Genomic DNA, 19,175 nt, shown 5'->3' with positions numbered 1-19,175 from the left:
ATTGCAAAAACACATAAGAACATTGGGTAGTGTGGCAGTGATGGGCTTTTGAGGGAAGGTGGGAGGGTCCAGAGAATACTGCATTTTCCCAAGATAGCCACTACTCTCAATGAGGTCCTCCCTCCCCATGAGATCCTCCTGCTGAGTACCACCATCAAGGGTATTATTGGGTAGAGGCCTCATAGAAACGGGCATCTGAAGATGTGACAAAAACTCAGGATGTGTTACAGTGACTTAATATAATTTATAATGCAGCCAATTATGTAGACACACATGTGGATGACATGCAGAAAAGTGTAACACAGTTTTTGTTTGATTTTTTAACAACATGTTTATGAAAAAAGTACAAAAAGAATAAAGAAACACAAATATGAGATACAACTATACAAAATAGAACAACATATAAATATGTGCAGTTTCTGGATATTTTCTAATTAATTTAACATCAGGCAGAAAAACGTATGCATTGTGGTTCTTAAAAAGCAGAACAAATGAAAACATGAAGGGTTAAAAACAAAATGTTAACACAGTTATAATCTAGGTGATTCAAACGAATGAAAATCCACCAAGAAATATTGTGATTCCAATGTTGCTTGAATATATGATTTTTATAGAGGTTCTAGTGTTTTCATTTAATGAAAACAAGTAAAGTTCTCATAAGTTTTCTAATAGCGTCTTTCACCTCTTGGTTCCTGAAACTATAAATAATGGGGTTTAACATGGGAATTATTGATGTGTAAAATACTGAAGCCACTCTGTCCTGGTCCATGATGAAGGTAGAACTTGGTCGGAGATACATGAAAACAAGAGTCCCAAAAAACAAGATCACACAGACAAAGTGAGAGGAACAGGTTGAGAAGGCTCGCTGTCTACCCTCAGAAGAATGTATCTTCAGGATGGCAGAAACAATGTGGAAGTAAGAGGTGACAACAATAACCAGGGATACCACGATAGAACCACCAGCGAAAAGGACAAGCACCACATCGTTGATGGAGGTGTCAGAGCAGGATAGCTTCAACAGAGGAGGAACATCACAGTAAAAGTGAATAATCTTATTAGATCCACAGAAAGATAGCATGAATGTACAACAGGTGTGTATCATTGCATTTAGGAAGGCAGCAAAATATGCTGCTGCAACAAGACATGTACACTTTCTTGTGTTCATAATAACTGAATAAAGCAACGGATTACAAATAGCGATATAACGGTCATAGGCCATCACTGTCAGGAGGTACACCTCAGTACTTCCCAAGAACACAAAGGAAAAAAGCTGTGTGACACAGCCATTTACAGAAATTGACCTGTCTTCTAAGAGGAAGTTGGTCAACATGTTAGGAGTGATTACAGAGGAGTAACAGAGGTCAACAAAGGACAAGTTACTGAGCAGGAAGTACATGGAAGTATGAAGGCGTGGAGAGATCCTAATCAGTGTGATGATGCCAATATTTCCTAGAAAGGTGATGATGTACACCAAGAGAAACACCACAAAGAGTGGAATCTTCAATGAAGGTTCATCTGTGAGGCCCAAAAGGATGAACTCTTTCACGGTTGTCCAATTTCCTTCTTTCATTTCTTCAGAGAATTACAGTATTCTTAAAGGGTCATTTTGAGATTTTTTTTTTACTCTAATCACAGCAAAGGTCAACAAAATCTAAAAGAGAAACAAACAATTAGGGTTACACGTTGGTGATCAGTGGCTCTCATTGTGACACATTAGTTCTGCTGTCTGGGACTTTGTATATGACCAACAAGAGAAACACCACAAAGAATTCACATGCTAACCATTTAATTTTTCCAGTAATTTCAGTACCTTTTTTGTGATTCTGTTGTACCACATTCCATGGTGTTAACATACAGTAACGCATTCATATCATAACATATTGACAAAATAATTTAGGAAAGGTGTCTAAGACTTGCATCATACTTCTTTATAGCTTTAGATACAGTAGGGTAACATTTAAATACAGGAGATAATTGATTGTCAATATAAAGTGAAATAAAATTGTCTTTTGTCTCTGACCAACAACAAAACCCCTGGGGTTCGAATTCATAACTAATTTACTGTGACTTGCCTGTGACTTGGCACCCTGATGTTTTAACTCTGATGAGTAAAGGGATCAGCATTCTAACATACTAACATTGGTTCTATACCACAAACTCTATTAATGCATTCATGTTGAACTTAGAAATTAATACAATGTTAGTCAGCAGTAAGAAAACAATTTGAAAGCATAAAATCACGCTGATGACATCATGCATGATGAGAAGTACACATAGTAGACCAAACACCAAAATGGCGTCTGTCATCCAAGACGCTGGCAGTAGCACAGTTTGGCAGCACACACAGAGCACTTCTCTGTGCTGCATTTATATCAGTCCAACAGAAAAAGTTAAGAAGAAAACCAAGAACTGGGTTTGAATGTTTTACAACTCCCTGGCCCAGTTCATAAAATAGAATTATTGAGTATCATTTCACATTTGTGTGCTTACTTTTCTCCAGTGCTCATGGCTTATTTAGATTGACAACCATTCCTTAGGGATGCATGACACAGCCACAGTGCTTTGAAACAAAAGAAAAAGCAAAGGTATAATGAGTAATTTTGGAACTGTTTAAGGTATGCAGATTGAGATAGAAGTTCAGCCTATGGCTATGGGGAGGACAGTTTGAGACTGGCAAGTGGGGGATGGGATGAAAGCTGCATCTGAATGAGAAGCAGAGACAGTGACAATGAAACTAATTGAAATTAAGTATGTTTGAATTCAAGTAGGTCTGGAAACAGTATTTTATTGGTAATGATACAACCCTTCATTCAAAGAACAACCCATGAATGACACATTTAAATAAAATTCACCCAAATGGACTTCAATAAGAGCTGCTCTCGTAAAAAATATCCTCAAATAAATACAATTACTTTGTGTAAGTATGCGGCCAAACTCTGTCCGAAAATGAGATATTCGTCTTTGGACGAATACTTAATTATCACTCATAGTCAAATTGTTTCCCCTAGAAAATACATTAAGTACTGCTTTGACTGTCATGTTTATCCTTTAAAAGGATCATTAATAAAATGTTGCTGTAACTTTTTTGATTGAGTATAGCCAGAGCAGAGTAGTGAAAGTGCAAACAAATTCCTTGTCCTTCATGTGCCAGACAGACACACTTTCATCTGGTTGTTTTCTGGGGAGGGGTGAGCTGAAGAAAACCTCTAAATATTTTGAATATATCTCTGGTCTTCTCTGTATTTTGCAGCTGAAAACCATTGAGCTGGAACAGTAGTTTATGAATTCACTATTGGAAAATGCTGTTTTCTTTAGGGGCTTATTGATTTGCTGACCTGTGTGAGAAATCTGAAAAAATACAGATTCCAATCCCACCAATTCCCAATCCAAATAATATATTTAAGTGGTTTAATATATCTGTTGTAGAGATCCCAGCAAGTTCCAAACCCTGGGTCAACTAGCCCAGGGGTAGTGTGCCTGCAGCAAAGAACTATATTCAGCCTCCAGGGCAAGGTTATAAAGAAAGTAAGCTGGCTCAGTGGGAAGTGTGCCTGCGGCAGATATGTGCAGGTTACAATTCCTACTCTCCAACTTTTGAATGTTGACAAAATTAGTCACATTGAATTGAGTAAAACTGGCAGATGCTACTAAAGAGCATCAGTATATGTTTTTAACCAAAATGCCCCAAACTGTGGCATCAGAAAAACTCCTCCCAACGTTTGAGAATGAAACACGAGGACTATTTGTGGAATAAAAACAAGGAGGTTCAAGTTGAATGTACAAGTGAAACAAATAAGTAAAAAAACATGCACGAATTAAAGATCTGAAAATTGGCACTCTCCTTTCCCTATAGGTTCGCCAGAGAACCATGGAGGGCCCAACATGCCCTACATATTTTAGTCCTTTGTCTTTTACCATGCCCAAAAACACAACAAACATACACCACCCGAAAAAGAAAGGAAAATACTATCTATTCATCCCACTAAGTACCACAAGTAGAAAGCTTGGCTTTAGCATCCCAAAGGTATATATTCAGTAGCACTTGAGCAGTCATTTTGTGTTTCAGTGTCTTGCTGGAGTGAGATGGCTAAATATGGGCAGGCTCAAAAGGAACATGTAAATGTACGAGTAGACACATTCCAGTCTCACCTCACAGTGATTGCATACATGCATCCTATACTTTTGTGCTAGTCTTTGTTACTTGGACCCTGCCCAACCAGCAACACCTGCAAATGCACAATAATTTCAAACTGTGTTGTTATTCAACAGTTTATTTTCTGATAATGTATTCCTTTTTCCTTTCCTGGTTTGCGTAAACATCTCCCGTAGAAAACAAAGAAAACAAATGCAATAGAGTATGTATACACATATTTTAAAGTGTGTTTTTAATTTCCAAGTTTGTCTTGTCTAACTAACTTTATTTTATTAAAAAGACAACTATTCAGTTGCATATTTGGCTTCTGCTAAATAATTGTCCAACTATTCAGTATTCATCTGAAATTCGAATTTCAAGTGCATCTTTATTCAGGTATTGAATGACTTCCTTGTTTTTATAAAACCATGTAACAATTGTTGTTCCTGAAGGCAAGTACCTGTTTACACAAACTCCAGCGTTAATACAACCCTCTAGGGAAATACGCCAGTAGATAGCTTGCAAAGATAACAAGGTTTAATTGCATTTCTGCTAGTACACGGCAGTCTCTCACTTATCATGGAATACTAGGATGTGGGGTCGGGTCAGTGATGTGCGCTCTGACTCTGGTCTGGCTGGTTGGGGTTTACAGGCCTTCTGGCAGCTTGGATGTGATGAATAGGCACTGTGCAGAGCCTGGTGGTGTCTCACGCTCTTGCAGGGCACATTCCTCTGAAAGATACTATATATTTGCAAAAGTGAAGGGACATGGGGAGAAGTGAACTTCTGTGAGAACTAGCGGTGCAGATTCATTCTGCCTTAAGGATTTTGGTGCAGGGCAGTCATGCAAGCTTGTGCTTTTGTCATAACTACAAAATGGTGCTCCTTTCTATGTGCCTCCTGGTGTTATGCATCTGCTGTTCACACTATATTACCTCTGTACCGAGTTTCATAGTGCAGTCTTCTCCCTCCTGAAACACTGCACTATTTCATAGGGGAATCACCTCACCTGAAAGTGCCTAGGTGGGTCGGATATACTCATTTCCATGCCAACATTCCTTATTGATAGTTTTTTATATGATAGGTAATAACATTATCTACATGGCTGCCTATAACGTAAGAACATTAGACTATTGTCTCACAAAAAAGAGCTTTCAGTGAATTTTACTTCACTTGGACTGTAATAAGTTGCCTAATATACTGCTAAACATCAGATTTAAAAGTAGTTTAAGATTAGGAGGGACTAGCTTCCTCCTGTAAGGAAAAGTAATGACTAAGGTAAGCCATAACTTCCAGTTACACAATTTCCAAGAGTGTCAATAGAAAACTTGGAATTATAGACCATTTTCCCTTCGAAGCATAAAATAACTTTGGATGACTGTTAAAATACTGCTCAGGAATTAAAGCAATCAAAGGGGAACAATCAAGAATATAACTGAAAGAAGTTCTGGAATATTGATTTAGATCTAGTATTCAATGGCCAGCGCAGTTCAGTAGTCAGACCTGTATTTTCCCTTTAGTGAAGGTATAGCGTTCTTTCATCGAAAGTTGTAATTTTGATGTTTTTTTATGAATATTTTATGAGACAAAAAAACTCATCAAAATATATAGGGGGTTGGGAAAGTTTATATAGGGGTTGGTGGGAATCAGGAATAATAAAAAAAATAATAGGGGATGGGGTTTGGGGAGAACCCTCCAAAAATAAAAATAAATCAATTTCGATGAGTTTTTTCTGTAAAAAATACCCATAAAATGTACCTTTGAAATTACAACAGTCATTGGTGCCATTGAGCCAGGAAGCTCCCGGATTGGCTGCTAGTCTCCACAACTAGCCAATCCACACCGCCGGCAGGCGAGCGCCGGCCCACGAACGAAGGCACAGGAACCAAGGCACCTGACTGAGCCTACTGCCTTCCAGTGCCCTTCTCATCAGAGCAGGAGCTCTACCTGCTCCCCCAGCTGCAGGAGCAGCCATACCAGCACCTCACCCCTGCCGGGTGCTAAGGTAAGGCCTGGGGTATTTTATGGAGCCCAGGCCATTATTTCAACTGAAATTGCCTTCCACGCCCATTCCACTCTGCTTTACTCCCCCTGGCCGCAGTGCTACCTTTAATTCTGAATCTTGCCAAAAACGTGGTTTCCATGCCACTTTTGCTAAAATCGAGTGTTTGCCGCCATTGAATGCCACGAGGACTCCCCACACTTCATCATGGCCGCCCCTGCCTCCTGCACCCTCCCCACTGGTGCCATTGAGCCAGGAAGCTCCCGGATTGGCTGCTAGTCTCCACAACTAGCCAATCCACACCGCCGGCAGGCGAGCGCCGGCCCACGAACGAAGGCACAGGAACCAAGGCACCTGACTGAGCTGACCAAGCTGAACGTGCTGCGGTCTGTGCCCTGTCCCTAAACCCTGCAACCTGCCTTCAACCTGACCTTCCCACAGGTACATGCATCAAGGTAATGCAAGACTCGTTTGTTGCTGCAACTGCGGGCTATCACGTGTGCTACATGGCCTGACTGTTATGCAAAGCCAAGCTTCCACACCAGTCAGCCTACTAGACCCCGTTGCTACCCCTCCATACGGAAGCCACGTTGCCCTGCCCTAGCCATATGTCACAAACTACCTATTCACTAACCAGTCTGTCTCCAAATGCAAAATTCTGATTTTCATATGCCATGTTAAACTGTGATTCAACGCCACTTTGGTTGCCTTGCTAGATTTGAATTTAGATGTACCCTGCATACACTGAGATTTGAACTTAGATGTGCCTTGCATATACTGTGATTCAACGCCACTTTGGTTGCCTTGCTAGATTTGAATTTAGATGTACCCTGCATACACTGAGATTTGAACTTAGATGTGCCTTGCATATACTGTGATTCAACGCCACATTGGCTGCCCTGCTAGATTTGAACTTAGGGGCACCCTGTTTACTCTCTGAAGCAGTTCTGCCTGCCCGCACACTGTTTTTGTTCACTGTTTTTTGCCCCATTGCTGGATTTTCAACCCAGACAAGCCGCAATAGCTGCCTCAATCCACCTACACACTGCTCTGTACCCTTTTTATGACCTACTCACTGAGTTAACAAAATGTTCCTCCCAGGCATCTATTCAATTCTGCTGAGAATCATTCTCCACCTCGTCAAATCCGCCTGCCCGCATAGCTCTGCCCCCAGCACTGTCTGCCCAGACTACAAAATACCCCACCTGATAGAGCCCAGCAAAACCTTCATGCCTCCACAATTCTTTCCTCCAAGCCTATCAGATAGGCTCACTAGATTACAGTCCAGACTACCTAGACTACACAAGCCCCGAGCCAGAGATTCCACCCAACCCATACTCACCAACCGAATCACCATTAGCACATGTGCCAACCTCACACTAAAAAAACTCAAACCTCAGTCACTCAACACTATTACTAGCAAAAACAAAGCATGCATTACAGCAACTACCCCCACCTCTACAAAAACCTCCACACCTCCGATTAAAGGGGCCCTCATTAATGCACGTTCCATAATTGCCCATTCCACGGACATCGCAGACCTCATCATAGCCGAAGACCTAGACTTCCTAGCCATAACAGAGTCCTGGCTCCATGCAGCCACAGGCCCTGCCCTATCGCTAGCCATCCCCAATGACTATACCATCATCCGAGCAGATAGAACTGAATCTAGAGGCAGAGGCCTGGCCATCATCGCCAAAACCTACCTCAACATCAGACTAGACTCCGCTACACACCTTCCATCATGCGAAGCACTCACAGCCAAGCTACCCACTGCTAACTCGCAAACAATATCCATTCACCTACTTTATAGACCGCCTGGACCCCTGGGATCCTTCGAGGAAGACCTCAGTGCTATCCTCACCGACAACCTAAAAAATTCCTCGTAATGCCTCCTCCTAGGAGATTTTAACCTAGGCTACAAAGACCCCAAAGACCACCAGGCCACCCTCATTAACAACACCTTGTCCGAACTAGGTTTCACACAAAAAGTATCCAGCCCTACCCACAACAAAGGAAGAACCCTTGACTGGGTAGCAGACCATAACTGCGTGGCACTCATCACCAATAACTCACCTCAATCTTGGTCTGACCAGCACCTCCTCTCCTTCTCGCTTGAAGCCTCAAGCCCCATAATCAACTCAACATTAGCCGAAGCCATCCCCACGAGAAGCAAGAAAAATATCACAGCGGAAAAACTGATCCCACTCATCCTCCCCACGCTCAACCGACTCCCTGCTTCCAACTCTTATGACCTCGTAGAAGGATACAATAATACCATGCGCACAGCCTTAGACTCCATCGCACCCCTTAAGCTCAGAAAAAGCAAACCAAAAAAGCACCTTAACCAATGGTTCTCCAGCCACCTTAAAGCACTTCGACTAGAAAAAAGTAAAATGGAACAAATCTGGAGACAATCTCCCACTGACCACAACAAGTTATTACTAAACAAAATCAAGGCCAATTACAAAAAAGAAATCATAGCTGCCAAACAAGAATCCTATAACCAGAGGATCGCACATTCCAACTCTAGTACCAAAGAATTGTTTACAATTATCAAAGAATTGGAAACACCAGTGCCTGTCCCAGATACTTGCGTGAAGAACAAACAATGGTGCACCAGTGTCCAAAATGCACTAAACAACAAAGTCTTAGGCCTTCAAACCAAAATTAAAAATAAGAAAGATTCCCTCTCCAAATCCACCAACCCCAGTAATACCCCCCCTAGTACTCCACCCACTCACATCCCACCCAACAGTACTCGCTTTAGCTTCTCCAAAGTCACTACCCTAGAAGTGGAAAAAATCATTCTTAGCCTCAAACCTTCCAACTGTAAAGGCGACCTCTGCCCCCCACAAATCATTAAAGATGCGGCAAGAGACCTATCGCCATTCATCACCAGACTCCTGGGTCCTCCCCCTCCTTAAAAAACCTTCCCTTGACCCCTCTATCCCGACCAACTACAGACCCATTACCACCGTCCCCTTCCTGCTTAAGATACGGACAAGACAGCATACCAACAAATCCAAAAACACCTGGAAACTAACCACCTCCTAGGTACGCGACAATCAGGCTTTAGACCCCTACACGGGACTGAAACAGCCCTCATTGATCTGAAAGCCCATATAGACACTATCAGAGACAACGGTAAAACTGCACTACTTCTCTTACTAGACCTCTCCGCGGCGTTCGACCTAGTTGACCACAAAATCCTTTGCAATCATCTAGATTCAGCCGCGCACTTCTCCCAAGAAGCCATTAGATGGAGTGAGTCATTCCTCAGCAACAGATCCATGCGTGTCTTCTTCACCACTGCCGCTGCCGACCCCATCCCCATCACATGCGGAGTCTCTCAGGGCTCCTGCGTCTCCCCTACTATGTACAACGTGTTCACGAAGCCCCTGTTTGATGATCTAGATGGCATGGGTATCACCTATACTAATTACGCTGATGATACACAGATCCTCATCCCGCTGACGGGAGACTACAACCAGGATTTGGCCTTGGTGAACAAGGTGTACCTCATCATCCAGGCATGGATGGCTTCGCACAGTCTATGCCTGAATGATGACACAAATTAGACCAAAACTATATCAACTTCATCATAGACGGGAACCCGATCAAGGTTGCCAGAGAAGTGAAAACTTTAGGAATATACCTCGACTCCGCCCTTACCTTCCATAAACAGGTTAGTTCCATGGCATCTTCCACGGCCTACACATGTAAGCTTATAAGAGCTGCCAAACCCTTCCTATCGCCCCAGAGTTGCATTACACTAGCCAGAGCCTTGGTATTATCCAAATTGGATTACTGTAATGCCCTCTACGTCGGAGCCAGCAAGCAAATCACAAACAAAATTCAGACGCTCCAAAACAACGCTCTCAGAGCTGCGCTTAACATCCCCAAGAGAACCCACATATCCAACATCCGGAAATCCCATAACTGGCTCAACACCTCAGACAAAATCTTGCTCAAAGTAGCATCGCTAACGCACAAATGTCTGAACAACACTGCCCCATGTTACCTTGCAGACAGAATATGCAAATACACCCCCAACAGACCCACCAGAACCTCTAACGCAAACCTACTCATAGTCCCCAGGTACAAACGCACTAAAATGGGCGGCAACAGCTTCCAGGTGAAGGCACCCCAACTTTGGAACGCCCTACCACCATCCCTTAGGTCACCTCAAACCTTCACTCACTTCAGACGCAATGTTATCCAATGGATAAAGAACAAAGAGCTCTAATTCGTCTAACCCAACACCACACGGCCGCCAACCTAAAACGAATGCTTATCTGCAAACTCCCTAATATAGCTGCAATGTAGGTATATGTTATGTATAAGCTGTAAGCGATATGTATATGATATGTATAAGCTACCTCACTGTAACACTGTAAGTGATATGTATAAGATATGTATAAGCAACCTGTAACCAAGCTTTGAATTATCTGCTGCTCATGCGCCCACATACCCTTGGGTCTGGCGCGCAATACAAATGAATAAACAAACAAACGATGAAATTACATATAACCTTAGAGAAATGAGCCTGATTATGAGTCCAGCGTTAGAGAAAGACAGTGCTAATTCTGCCAGTTGGATTTACCATTGACATCATAGCAACCATGTGTGTACACCACAACCATCGTCAGTAACTGGAATTCTGGTCAATGGAATTAGCCCCATAAACCAATAGAATGTGTACATCCCACACTTTTCCACAGAGTCAGCATTACCACTGTAAAAGTGGAAGAATTCATGAACAGAATTAGGAATGACTGAATGGTAATTCCATCAGTGGAATTAGTGCAGAGAGGAAATAATGTCAATCAGGAAATGGGCTTCCAGCAGTGATCGTGATTGAACATTCCATGCACTTAAAATCACCCATTTCATGTGTCTATCCAACCCTAAAAGTGGTTTTAAAAATGCACTGAGAAAATGCAAAGAGAAGGTGCCCGAATTGCATCTCAGATTTAAAAAAAAACAATCTCTGAGGCAGAACTCCAGCAACTTGCATAAGAGGTGGTCAGCCAGGAAGATGAACTGTTCTGGGTGCATCAATTTAAAACCACAGTCCTGAAGAATAATGCCTTCTGGAGAGACATGTGTGATAACGTGGTAGCTACTGGCAATGTACCCCGGGAAAACAAGACTGTTGAAAGAGGTGGACTGACCTGATGGCAAGGGTGTGGTCCCTAATCTCCATCCATTGGTGGGAGAAAGCTGCTACAGGACGAGGAAGTGGCACAGCTAATCCACTCACCCTCATACCTTGGGAGGGAAAGTCCTGTGGCTGGGATAGAGGGAATGGTATTTGTATTTATTTGTATTTGTAGAGAGCTTTTGTCAAAGCACTTTGAAAAAAAGACACAGCGGGCCTCATTACAACCTTGGTGCTAAGTGCACCAACTTTACCACCATGGTGTAAACTCCGTTTACACCATGGTGGATGGCGGATTTACCGCCCCATTCCAAGGTGAGTGGGGCGGTAAATCCCCATTTCCCATTTTCCCTTCCCCATTCCCATTTTTGCCCCATAGGGCATAATGGGAGTGGGGAAGGCGCTAATTACGCCGCCGTAAATTACGGCGGCGTAATTAGCACCATGGCAGGTTAGCGCCATGGATTTTAACGCCTGCTAAAAGCAGGCGTTAAAATCAGAATCAGGCGTTAAGGGTTAACGGTGGCGTTAACCCTTAACGCCTGAGTTGTAATGAGGCCCAGCAAATAAACGACAGTACAACATTAAATGACAATGACACAGGGTAAATGACCACAGCATTTGAGCATGGGTAAGAGACAGAATCAAATCAACGTTTGGTTAACTCCAAAAGAGATGGATGAAGGAAGAAGAATGAACATGCAGATGAAGAGTGTTCCAATGCTCAGGAACAAGGTGTGAGAATGAAAAACAGCAGGACGAACGACAGGGGGCTTCAGGACACAGAGGAGAAAGAGAGACATTCAGAGAACAGTTACCTTGCAGGGGTATATATAGAAAGTAGAGCAGAGGTATGGAGGGGCAAGACCATGCACGTATTTGTAAGTAAAGCAAAGAAAGTGAAAAAGAAGATAAAGCTCAAAGGAAAGAAGAGAAGCAGATATGAAAGAGGGAGTACTAGAAGAACAAGGAGGGAGCAGAACGAGTAAGTAAATTGCAGATCTCTGAGGAGCAAGATGAGAAGAAGGAAGACCATGGAAGAGGACAGTGCAATAGTTAACGTAGAGAAGACTAAAGAATAGATCAAGAGCTTGGTAGCCCAGTAAGAAAAAACAAATGAGCACTCTGAATATTACACAAATGAAAACAAGCAGCGCGAACAGTGCAAATTATATTAGAAGGGAAGGATGGAAATGAGTTGGTGATGACCCTGAGATTCTGAGCAGAGGGAAAGAAAGAAAGAAAGAAAGAAAGAAAGAAAGAAAGAAAGAAAGAAAGAAAGAAAGAAAGAAAGATGGGAAGAGATGGCAGAAGGGGAGGCAGGAGGGTAATAGAGGATCTCCATTTTGGAGGAATTAAGATGGAGAAATCAGGAAGTATCCATGCCTTCATAACATAAAAACAAGAGGAAACAGAGATTTCAAGAGACAGAGAGAAAGAAGAGAATGAAAAGAAGATGTGTGTGTCATTTGCATAAAAATGACTTGAGAGACTGAAAGAGTGAATGAGAGACGAAGAGGGATGGTGTATAGTGAGAAAAGAAGACGGCCAAGGACAGAACCCTGAGGGACTCCATAGGGAAGTGAGTGGGAAGAGGACAGTTGATCAGCCCAAGAAAGATAAGATTCAAACCACTTAAGACCAGATCCAGAAAGAACAAGAGAGGAAAGAAGAATAGCATGATCGACATTATCAAAATGTATTGTGACAAGCAGAGAGTAAGCAATTAGAGATGTGTAAAAGTGCAGACTCTGTGGAGTGGGCAGGGCGATAACCAGATTGGAAAGGGGGGTGAGAATGAATGCACAGGAAGGAAGATATCTGGGAGTATACTATCCTCTCAAGAAGTTTAGGTAAAAAAGGGAGCAGATGACACCATGCTTAAAGAAGAGGGAAAATAGAGGAGGCAAGAGAGAGTTTAAAGAACAAAGGTTAGAGCAGGCAGTCAACCCCATCCTGGTGAGTAGGAATGTAATATATGTGATTTGAATGGATAACCTGAATCCCTACACTATTCACGTGTCATGCTCCAGAATCAGAAGGATACCATGGCGATCCCAAGGCAATGTTTAATAGGCCATTGGACTAATACAGGGGCACCAAACAGCATGTGCCATCCTTTGAGGGATACCATATCCACATGACTGTGAAGCCACATGTGTACCTTTGCATTCATGGAAATGTGACATCATGCTATCTCATGATGCAGTTATTACCCCAGACCTTAAGACCTTAGACATACAGTATACTGAAACCCCCATGTGCCCACATGCATCACATAAACACCCAAAACACATTGAGCCCACATTCAAAGCAGGTGACATTAACAGGACTGTCACAGGGAAATGTCACATTACCAATGCCTCTGCCAATATGCATGGACATTTTCATCATATCTCCTTGCCTTTGTCCAACCTTGCATGTGATGCACAGAGCCCATGGAAAGACATGCTGTCCATGGTGCCACAAAAGCATGCTGACTTCTCTGAGCAAATGAAAACAAAAACATAAAATTCCATTGTTACACACAGCAAGGTTTGTACACATCAGGAAGTGCACATACCAATGATTGAATAGACTTCCCCTTGCTCATGAACCTACACCACTCCCATTAGCCTTTGATCACCATGCCCAAACATGATAAGTCTTTCATTCTGACATATACCAGTTACCATGATGAGTGACTGCATTCCATTCATCCAACAAGTTTACAGACAATACAGGGAGAGCAATCAAGGACCAGTATATCAGGGTCAACATAGCCTCCCACTGAGAATGATAAGGTGTCAACATCACCCACCAGCACCTTGGTCACCACCTCTGCAGCCCACAATCACGGGTCCCACTGGAAAACCCTGCCAAGTACTCATCTGCCACCAGTACCTGTATGCCACCTGCATGCTGCAGGAACAATGCCACCACCTCAGCAGTTGTTGCTACAGACACCACCACCTACCATGCATCAGTTTCAATTACTGCAAGCACCACCAGCTTGCAGGACCATGTGGAGACTAGTGACCTGTCAAATACTGTAGCAGCAATCCATGGGTTACCCTGCAACTGGTCTAAAGGCACCTGCTACCCCTTCCTCACCTGCTTCACTAATCCAGTGCCACTAGCTTCAGTGAATTTACCCACAAGAACCTATGATGCTGACATTGGGCTGTAGATGCCAATGGTAGGACCAACAGGTAATTGAGTGACAGCCCCACACCTTCTGCACACATGTTCCCCAGTACACATTTGTAGAGATCTGGGGCTGGCTGGGCAGTATTGAGCAGCACCAGGATTGCATTGGGAAGATAACAGAGTAACATCCAGAACACCTGCAGGCTATTGGAGATGCTGTGCACGGATAAAGCTGATGGATGTCTAGGGCAATGGGAAAGCAGTGCTGCCACCTCACAGTAGTGACAGCATCAAATACATTGGTGGGCCAGAGGGTAAGGCTGCTGACGGAAGCCGTAACATCAGGGCTGAGAACACGCAGAGGACACTGCTCCTGAAAATACAAAATACACAAAGGAAAGTGACAGAAATTCCACTTCTGTCACCAACATAGAAGGCTCACTCTCTGGCAACCCCAGTTGTCAATCCAAACACTCTTTGGAAGGCAAACAAGCCGAGCAACCTTGTATGGTGAAACGGTTACATTAATGAAATGGCTGTACATTAGACCCTTATGATAGGGATAAGGGAGGTAAGGAGGCAAGGGTGTTGTGGATGTGAAAGGGCAAAGGCATTGGACATAAGAGAGGGAGGAGGGCAAGTATATTGGGGATAAGGGAGGTAGGAGCTCTGGGGTGTTGGGGTTAAGGAAGGTGGAATGGCAAGCGTGTTGAGGATGAGTGAGTAGGGAGGGCAAGTGTATTGGTGATAAAGAGGTAGATGGGGGAAAATGTTTGGGGGAAACAGAGGAGGAAGGGGACATGTGTTGTATGGCCTGAAAATAAGGTCACATATCTAAAATGAAATGAGGAAAGCACAGTCATCTTGAATGGTTGTGAAATATGTACTGGCTCTATGTGATATTTCTTCATTTTAAAGACAGAACACAAAAAAGACTGATTTCTTTCAGCCGTGTTTGTGTTGGCTTCAAAATGCCAATATATCACATACCCCACCCCCCCTTGGAAGGAAGGGGATCCCTTCCCCACCCTCTCCCACAGGTTGTTGTTTTAATCGGGGGTTTAACCACACTGAACCCCCATTTCCCCACCCACCACCTCCTTCCCAGCCCAACACACACTTACTCCCTGCACATACACACAGAGACACACACAGACACACTCACACAAATCAAACATACTTACCTGTCGTGATGTGCCTTTCCTCTCCTGCCTGCGCTTGTGAGCCCCTGCACGAACTGGTGTGCATCAGGGGCATGACAGTTCCATTTAGAAAGTCTGCTCTGTGCGGCCATCCCCCCTCAAGCACTCCCTTGTGCACCCCCTTCTTAAGAAACCCTCTTCCGACCCCTCCTGCCCAGCTATCGGCCAATCTCTATCACTCCCTTCCTGGGCAAGCTACTTGAGAAACGGGCCATCTCCCAGCGTAATCTCCATGCTGAATCTGTTGGTAGTCTCCATGACCAACAGTCTGGCTTCAGAGCTGCCAGAAGCAGGGAAACTGCTCTCCTGAACATCAGTGAGGACCTGCTCTCAAACCTTGACTCTAACACCCCTTGTGTTCTAATTTTGCTCGACCTCTCTTCTGCCTTTGACACTGTCAACCACACCATCCTGCTCAACCATCTCCGTGATAACCTGGGTATCACTGGTCAGGCTCTGGCGTGGCTGACCTCCTTCCTCTCCAATCGACCCTCCCAGTTCCAACTGGGTTCCTTCCTCTCTGACATCTTTTTCTCTACCTGTGGTGTCCCCCAGGGATCTAACCTCTCCCCCTGGCTGTTCAACCAGTATCGGCACTTCTTGCTCACTGCATCGCCGCTCTCTGTCCAAACTTTCAGTGCTATGCGGATGATACCCAGCTCATTTTCAGGCTACCCTCGGCCTCCTCTTCCCCTTCCCTCATCTCTGACTGTCTTTCTGCTATCCAGGAATGGTATGCCGCCAACGACCTCTGCCTTAACGCCAGTAAGACTGAGATTCTACTTATCGGCACACCCACTCCCTCCTTCCCTGCAGCTCTCTGGCCGGCCTCCCTTGGCCCTCTTCCTGCTCCTACCTGCAAGGCAAAAAACCTCGGGGTCATCTTCGACTCCACACTCTCTTTCTCTCCTCACATATCTGACGTCTCCAAGAAGGCACACTATCAGCTGCACCTCTTCAGAGGTATCCTTCCTTTCCTCTCCTTCCCCCAGAAGCTCACTGTCTCCAGAGCCCTGATTCTCTTGAAGCTGGACTACTGTAACAGTCTCTATCTAAATCTTCCTGCCTCTACTCTCCACCCTTTGCAACTCATCCAGAACAGGACCGCGAGACTTGTCCTTGGCCTCAAGCCCAGGGACCGTATCTCTCCAGGACTGAAATCACTACACTGGCTCCCAGTGGCTGCGAGGATTAAGTTCAAAACCCTCTGCATTATCCACAAGGCCTTCTGGGGCCTTGGGCCAAAATACTTTCAACTCTCTCTTCCTAAATATCTTCCTTCTCGAGCTCTTCGCTCATCCACCTCCAACTACCTCAGGGTCAGCCGCTTCTCCAAGCAACGAGCTGGGGGTAGATCTCTCACCGCAGAAGGGGCCTCCCTCTGGAACAGCCTTCCTGCCTCCCTGAAACTTGAGGAGAAACATCTCCGGTTCCGGAAGCCCCTCAAAACCTTCCTCTTTGCCTCTGCTTTCTCTCCCTCTCTCCCCTGCTGAAATCACTGAACCTTCACTGAATCTGCAACTGGGCCACGCACCGATCTCGGTCCTTGGCCCAGCCACTCTTCCCTGCACTGCCTACCTGCACTACGGGACTGTCTCTGTATCCTACAGCCCCTTTCTCCCGGCACTTACCTTGCACTTGCCACCAGCTGGCCCTAATATTTATCTTGTATTCTACTAACCATGTACTGCACTTCCCTTGCACTTGCTACCAGCTGGCCCTATTATTTATCTTGTACTCTACTAACCATGTACTGCACTTTCCCCTCTCCCCTTGCCCTTGCTTTTTTTCCCAGTCCCCTCTACCCTTGCACTTGCGTGATCTGAATGACACCTGGCCTAGTAGGATCGTTGTCTGTCTACCCTTGTTCCCCTCCCCCCTGCCTCGTCGCGCCTTGAAACACTTGTGTATAGGCGCGTTACAAATGCCATATCATATCATATCATTTCATTTTGATAAAAAATCTATGTTTTCACTTAACACTGATTTACCATCTTACTATAAACAATCATTTGATGAATGTGTAATCCAATATTCTTAAAAGAAATTCTCAGTATGTTCTTGCTGCATGAGACGTTTGTCCCAGTCTTCATCATGGTCACTGTGAGGCAGAAAGTGTCACCATCCCCCACTGGGAATGCCATGTCAACATTTGGGCATGGGGATATGTCTCCTAGCGCACATGTTATGCAGAATGGCACACATCACAAAAATGTTACTCACCTTGGATCTCATTCCAACTATACCGATATCCTGGTGGTATTGACGCCGGATTGCGGGTGCCAGAGGGACTGTGTAAATCCCCATTCATGGAGTCATGATTACCGATACCGGCAATGCTGGTGCCAGTAATTACATCTTTTCATGCTGGCAGGGTGCCTGCCTTACCTCCAGCTTTTAGCTGCATGTAACCCAGGTGCCCCACCGACATTCCCGTAGTCGCCCGGTCCCGACCTAGAGTGTAGCCCCTTGTCTGGCTTATACATTAGCGCTCCTCTTGTCTGATGAAGACACCAGACCAGTCCCTTCAGCAGGCCAAAGGGACTGCCAGTGCAGAGCCTGTCCCTTATGTATGCCTCATTATTAACGATCTCATGTGATTTCTATGTGTTCTGGACAGATGACATCAACCACAGAAGCTGGGGATAGCCAGAGTCACCTTCAAAGGCAATGGGAATAGGTGTTGACTGCAGAACAATCAGCAAGTGTGCTATGTAGTCATGGCATTATGGTCTAAATGTAAGGCAATGTTCTTAAAGCAACATCTATTTTTTCATAATTAGTCTCTTTTTCCCTACTCATGTCATGTCTCATGGAATGATGGTTAAAATGCTTTATGTCACAAGATGAATCCTTCACATCCAACATCACTGTTCCACCAGATGGAACAGACATATGCTGTAACTGGATTGTTAATGGACATGTAATATATGGTTCTTCTGTACTGGCCACTTGGGCATGTGTTCTGATATGCAATCTGATTATCTTATGCGCTTTGTGAGTGTAAACCTGCTCTATGGAAATGGCATTCATGGTCACTGCAAGGTTGTGGGATTACCTCAAATGTGGTAGCTTTGTTAAAAGTATTTGTATCTACATAAATATAGTCAATGATGGATTTGCTGTTACCTCTTTGCCAGGTGCTCTCTGGGGGAATGTCACATGTGACTGAGCTATTAAGCATCAGCAGATCAGATGTTTCCACTTAGTACAAGTTTGGTTTTCTTTTATGTTACATTGTGACAAACATTGTACTTTTAGGTCACCAGCCACAATGATGTTCGTTATTTCAGATGCTTGTGAAATCGTATTTAACAGTACCTCCAAGTCATTTACAATTTTAACATCTGCTATTGCTACAGGATTGCGATAAATAAGAATTAAAGCAATTACACATGAAAGATACCGTATTTTTACCATCTGTATATACAAATTTGGTGCCGCCCACTGTTGAATTTGAAAACCTTTACCCCTCTTGACCGCTACTAATAACCCTGAAGATGGTCGACCTTTTGTACCAGCTTTAGCTTGGTGTAGAATAATGCC

The 19,175-nt window shown here is 44.0% G+C and overlaps 1 protein-coding gene across 1 annotated transcript in view; it reads right to left on the bottom strand.

Annotated features, from left to right (window-relative positions):
- Window positions 1–452: 452 nt before the first annotated feature.
- The window catches only part of LOC138513763 (olfactory receptor 5AP2-like), a 458,684-nt gene continuing 439,961 nt past the window's right edge, over window positions 453–19,175 (bottom strand). The window contains exon 2 of the mRNA XM_069628851.1: window positions 453–1,651. Coding sequence (XP_069484952.1) covers window positions 629–1,570 — 942 coding nt within the window. The 5' untranslated portion in view covers window positions 1,571–1,651 and the 3' untranslated portion in view covers window positions 453–628. The remainder of the gene's footprint in view (window positions 1,652–19,175) is intronic.

The sequence above is a fragment of the Ambystoma mexicanum genome, chromosome 12, assembly GCF_040938575.1.
Source record: "Ambystoma mexicanum isolate Mex_15411 chromosome 12, UKY_AmexF1_1, whole genome shotgun sequence".
Taxonomy (NCBI): domain Eukaryota; kingdom Metazoa; phylum Chordata; class Amphibia; order Caudata; family Ambystomatidae; genus Ambystoma; species Ambystoma mexicanum.
The sequence above is the reverse complement of the archived record's forward strand: the minus strand, read 5'-3'. Positions and strand labels throughout refer to the sequence as shown.